This window comes from Calonectris borealis, chromosome 3 (assembly GCF_964195595.1).
Source record: "Calonectris borealis chromosome 3, bCalBor7.hap1.2, whole genome shotgun sequence".
Classification (NCBI taxonomy): Eukaryota; Metazoa; Chordata; class Aves; order Procellariiformes; family Procellariidae; genus Calonectris; species Calonectris borealis.
The window spans coordinates 27,911,808-27,917,807 of NC_134314.1; the positions used below are offsets into that span (position 1 = coordinate 27,911,808).

Genomic DNA, 6,000 nt, shown 5'->3' on the forward strand with positions numbered 1-6,000 from the left:
GCCTCATTTTTTATGCTGTAATTTGAATCAAGAATCAACCATCAAATACAAGACGTGGTTAGGACAAATATACATAATTGTCACATGGACTGTGGTTTTCATTGTTATTCTTGAGTTACTTTAAAAATAAATTTGAGAGGTTTCTAGCATATGTTTAAAACATGATAGTATATTGCAAAATCTAAACTAGCAAATTAAAACTGCAAAAGAAAGACATTTGTGTGCATCTCTTGATCCAAGAGTGTCATGCGGTGAGGAGATGAGGGAATCTTAGGCTGTGTGTTTTAGGTCTGGCTATTTAGGCATGTAGCATATAAATCATTGGAACCTGAAACACAAGTTCGCTGTCTAAATTAGCGGACCTAAGCTTTTGTTCGTCATTATACATATTTAGTATGTAGAATTTGTGTTCCTCTCCAGTTATAAAACTGACAATAATGTACACTGTGCTTTCCCATGATAATATACTTACAACTGTTAATAACTATGGGTATTGCATCCCATATGACAGCCTAAATCTGTGACAGAAATCCTACAAGATAACATAGCACACATTAGCATTATTTAGATAGATTTACGCGTCCTAGAGTCACAGCCACATCCAGCAGAGCAGGATACTAGAGTTTTATTTTTTACTTACTTTTGCTTTGCTTGCGGTAGATGTAGGCAGCCCTTACCAAACTATATAACTCCTAATATAATCCTAACATACTATACCTCTTAGTACACCTAGCTTGTGGTACGTTAAAACAGAAAGGTCTAAGAGAAAGATGCTTATTACTTAGCTATGTTTAGCCACTACCCTCTTGTAGAGTAGAGTAGGATGCACTGATTTAAAGTAGCAGAAGATTAATATTCACACTGAAGTTGACACTCTGACCTTAATTAATTCTATTTTTTCCAAATTATTGTAAGCCATGCAATGTAATTAAAAACTGGATTTGGAATTGTCCCTATTTTACATCATTTAAGTATCTCATCCTCTATTCCTCAGTATATAAACTTTAAAATCTCTTAAGAATCCAATCATGTTCACTACTATGGAAACGAAAACGTATAATCCTTTTTCTAAACCTAAATCATATAGGTTATTCACCCTCATTATTTTGATTAGAAAGCTATTAAAGAATGTCACCACTTGATACTCAGCTTTTAAATTTTTACTCTGTATTTAATATATAGACAGATTATAAGCGTTTGTGTGTAGCAACATATTCCTTTATTTTAAGCAGCTCTTTCCTCTTCTTCCCTCCCTGCCTGCCCATTCTCCAGGACTTAACACTAGATATCAAACAAACCAAAGTCATTTTACATTTCATTTCCATTTTTCTGACCATTCCAGTGGTGCAGACCTAATTTGTCCCAGCTGGAATTCAATTTCTTGATCATGGCTAACCAAAACTGAACAAGCCTCAGACACAGTCTTTTGCAGTGGCACTAACATTTCCCTGTTTGACTGGAAATACTTGATCTGATATATCCGAGGACTTAATCTGATTTTTTTAACAGCTGTACTGTATTGGCAGCTCATAGTCCTCCTATGATTTGTGAGTATTCCAAGGTTCTTCTCTTCTTCAATCGCTTCTAACTAATAACGTCACAGTTTCTAGTTTGGGTTATTAGTCTCAAAGTACCTAATCATTCTGTATCCTCAAATTTCATCCCAGTCTTTTACACCACTTTTTTAGCCATCCAGCTCTTCCCTGCTGTGTCCTTAGCATATTCCTAATGCATTAAAATTCCATTTAAACCTACATGAAAACATAATGTCAACTCTGTAGGATGAGACCAATGTCAGTTGCTCTCAGACCATCTCTTCTTCCAGCCAGAAGGTTCTTGCTAAGCCAGAGGACAACCATCAGCAGTGGATGAACAGCTAGCCTTCCTCCCTGCTGCTCAGCCTGAGCTTTTTACAAAACAGAAGACAAAGGACATTACAAATTCCAGTCAAGTGCTATGAGTCACCATCAGTAGCAATCTCGATCACTGCGGAAATCTCCCTAATATTGCAACATCTACTGCCACCTCCTTTCTAAGTAGATCCTAGCACATTTTACAATTCTGATATAAATCCACATCTTTAACAAATTCTCATGTAGCTATAACTCCTATTTTGTAAAATTAATCAGACCTTTGATATTAAATTAATCAGACCCATTAATAAAAACAGTATACACTGAGGTAATGCTAAGAGAATGAAGCAGAACTAGGATCCCCGTGCATGAAACATGACTATTTCTGAAGCAAACAAGATTAAGAAATTAAGAAAATGGAATAAGATGAAGATACTGCAAGAGGAATGTGATATCCCATTGACTAGTCAGGTGTTTGATAATTCTTTTACGTAATACAGACTAGTCTAAATAAGAGTGAAATAGATATTAGTAAATTCTACTACTAGATAGTAGAAAAATCTGTTTACTTTCTATCTAGCCATTAGCCCAATTACCTTTTGCTTTTCATCTCTCCTTTTCAATAACTTTGCTCCTCAAGCAACCCTATGTTTTAAAGTCAAATATAGTTGTAAAAATACTACAAAATTGTTGGCTAAATGAAACAGGAAAATTAAGAGAAAACAAAGACTAAGACATTCCACTATTCACTCTAGGACCTATTATTTTGCCTCCGATACAGCTCCAAGTGGTTAAACCTGGACCTGTACAAATTAGTCAGCACAGTATATAAACAAATTTTTATATATTTGGGGTTTTTTAGACAAAATGGAATTATTTTAGTTTTACAGAGCCCTGGTAGCAACACTCTAATAACACCTACATTTTCACTTGTGTTTAAAGAAAAATCCTGAAAAACTCCTGAAAAGATTTCAGCAAGAAAATCAACTCCTTATTTTCATCAGCCATGAAAGCACTAAATTATTTCTGGGAAAATGTTCTTGCACCTTAAATCCCTTCCCCTATTTTATTTCTTGGTGTACCCACATAAACGTGATTACAGTGGTGTCCCCATAACAGTCTTGAACACACTGGTCAAAACAAAAAAAACCACTTCTTACAACCATCACTTGAGCTAGTATGGTTTCTAGATCACATAAAGAGGAACACGTTTTTTCTTGAACAGGATTGGTATAGAATGCAGTCAAGTGTAAGGAAAATCTTTATGGGTTGTTTAAGCATCCATGTGAGAAAAATGGAAATTTGAACAGATTCATGTAAAGTACAGAAAATTATTAAAATCATCTAATAAAAATCACAGCGAGGTAATGCAGAAGCAAGTGTTAAAACATTAACAGTGAGCAACTCCAGACTTAATTAGTGTCAATGGGCTCAGTAGACTGTGCAGCTTATAATCACATCAATGTGCACAGGGAAGATAAGTAGCAAATTCTCATGTTTGCTATTTACTGAGGAAGACATCTTTCTGTATCCTTGGATATTCCTTGGATACAGAAAGTGATGATGATGAAAATGAAAGAAGAGCACTGCAAAAATGAAGCAAAAGTTACAGGCACCATTACAATAAAGAAACCTTTTTTTTTTAATCTACGATTTTCTGGGAAGATGTTATTGCTTGTCTTTGACTTCAAACCCTCTCTGTTGCAAAAGCCCTTGAACCTTTCAGATGCTTTGTCTGATAGGGGGCAGAGACTGATGCAATCAAGTGGCATATCAAGGTATTTTGAACGAATTTTTTAAAAACGTTCACATCTTGTCAAAGAAAATGATGCACCAAAATGTAGCAAGGGCACATGAAGAGGATTGTAGTGGTTTGCTTCATGCCTAATACATAAAAGTCCCTTCATTCTATTTTATTTCTTTTTACAGTAAGAAAACATTTTTCCACTTTTACAGAAACAACTGAAGGAATTATGTTTGATTTTTTCCCCAAAATTCAATGCTGGATAGACACTATTCTCAGGGAATTGTGATAGCTAGAAGCTGTATGGAGTTTACCTATACAAAGCTTGTGCTCACAACAGTATTGCTTTGGATATTCCATATATGTAGCTTTTGAGATATCAAGCCCAGATCATCTGAAGCAAAATTACAATGCTGCCAGCTTTCATGGCACTCAGAACATTCTATTTTTCATGATCTCCCCACCTCTGAAGTTACATTACTACCTAATAATTAAATTACACTTCCAGATGGTGGAGAAAAATGGAAGATGCACCCCCGGTATATCTGAAAGGTGTAGAAAACAGAAGAAAGATGCAATGAACAAGAAGTGCATTTTTTTAAGACATGATTTTTAAACAAATTTTGTTCTAGGCTTTGCTCATGTTTTTTAGTGTTTGAAGCACCGACTGATTACTGGAGTTAGACTCGGAGTGAATGACAGTTCAGACACAATATGCCCCAACAATAAGTGCGTTGTTATAGTAAAGGCAATGTCATGCTCAGGATTATTTCCTTATTTGAGTACTTCATACTGACATCTTCCTCCAATGTCCTTTATGCAGCCTCTCCCTAAAAGCCACTGGTAGCTTTCCCTTTTCTTCATTTCTTTCCTTCCAAAGCCATGATTAGGACAGTCATGGCCTATGGTCTTCATTCGGCCGCCTGTCCACGTGCCTCCTCACTTAACTTCCCCTCCCACTCCCCACTATCTCCAGCCACTCTCCACACCCCTTCAGAGCTGACAGGCAGGAGGGTGAGCAACCACATTCGCTCATCCCTCCATGACAATCCCATCGGTAGTCAGAGCTCCCCAGGCCAAACAGGGGGTGCAGCTGCTCCAGAGGAGTTGGCGGCTCTGCCTCCACACCCTTACTGCTGCGGTGACTCTCCACCCGACAGCAGATGGGCCCACCACACTCCTTTGAGACATACAAACTCCAGGGAGCAAGGGCCACAGTGTGGCCTCGCCAAAATATGTCACCCTACTGTTTTACGACTTTTCACACAGTGGATTATAACGGGGGGGGGGGACACGACAGATGAGTGGATTTCTTTAACACTGCCTCGTCCCCGCCCCCAGCGCCACTAGAGATGCCCAGCTGTGTCCGCACTACCAATCAGATGGTTTAAAACCACTCGTGTTCAGGAAAGGCCCAGCGGCGTGTGGGGATGAGAGAGAGGCCCCCGCTCCTCCTTGCACACCCTTACACTCGGCGGCGGCCGGCGGGAGGGCCGGCGGGGCGTGCAGGGAGGGGGGCGAGGGGCGGGGGCCGGGCGCGGGCAGGGGGCAGGAAGGACGCAAGGTACGTGCGTGAGGGAGGGGGCGAGGGGGCGGCGGCGAGGGGGCGGCGGCGGCGGCGGCTCCCCGCGCCCGGCGGGCCCCGGCCTCCCCCTGGCGGCTGCCGCGCCTCGCAGGGCCGGCACCGTCCCATCCCTTCACCCCCGCCCGGCGATACCTGCCCGGGGTGCGGAGCCGCAGGCGGCGGCGCGACCGGCTCCCCGATCCACAGCTGCTCCTTGAGGAGGTGCTGGTAGCTGAGGCAGTGCTTCAGTGCCGACGGCACCGTGCCCATGGCGGGGCGCTCGCCGGGCGCCCGGCAGCCAGCCGCAAGGTCGTCGCAGCCTTCCGGCCAGCCGCAGCCCCCCCGGCCCCGCGCCCGCCGCAGCCCCCGCCGCAGCCACTGGCTGCAGCCCGGCCCCGAGCAGCGCCTGTGATTGGCGGAGCGCGGGAGCCCGCCGCTCCGGCATCCCCGCCGTGCCCCCTCCGCGGCTGCTGCGGCAACCGCCTCAGCCCGCCGACCCGCCAACCCGAGGCGGCCGCGCGGCTGCCACCTCTCCTCGCCTCCCCCTCCTCACCCTCCCGGGCGCTGAGGGCGCCCGGCAGAGGAGCCCCGGCGGTGGCTGCCCGCCTTTGGTGCGGGCCTGGCCAGCGCCGCAGCTGCCTGCCGCTGCGGGGCGGGGGTGGGGGAGAAACCTCTGAGGAGACTCGGGGGCCCGGCGGGCTCGGGGGGGGCACGAGCATGGGGACAGCCAGCCGTCCTGCCCCACGTCCCTCCTGACACTCCGCACACCCGGGGAAAGGGGGCCCAGCCTGGGCTTTAAATGCTTTTGGCAGAAGGCTTGAGGGGAAAGAGAGGAGCAA

The 6,000-nt window shown here is 44.3% G+C and overlaps 1 protein-coding gene across 1 annotated transcript in view; it reads right to left on the reverse strand.

Annotated features, from left to right (window-relative positions):
• HMGCLL1 (3-hydroxy-3-methylglutaryl-CoA lyase like 1) overlaps positions 1–5,505 on the reverse strand; it is a 79,941-nt gene extending 74,436 nt beyond the window's left edge. The window contains exon 1 of the mRNA XM_075148034.1: positions 5,315–5,505. Within this exon, the coding sequence (XP_075004135.1) occupies positions 5,315–5,431 (117 nt within the window). The 5' untranslated portion in view covers positions 5,432–5,505. The remainder of the gene's footprint in view (positions 1–5,314) is intronic.
• Between the last annotated feature and the right edge of the window lie 495 nt (positions 5,506–6,000).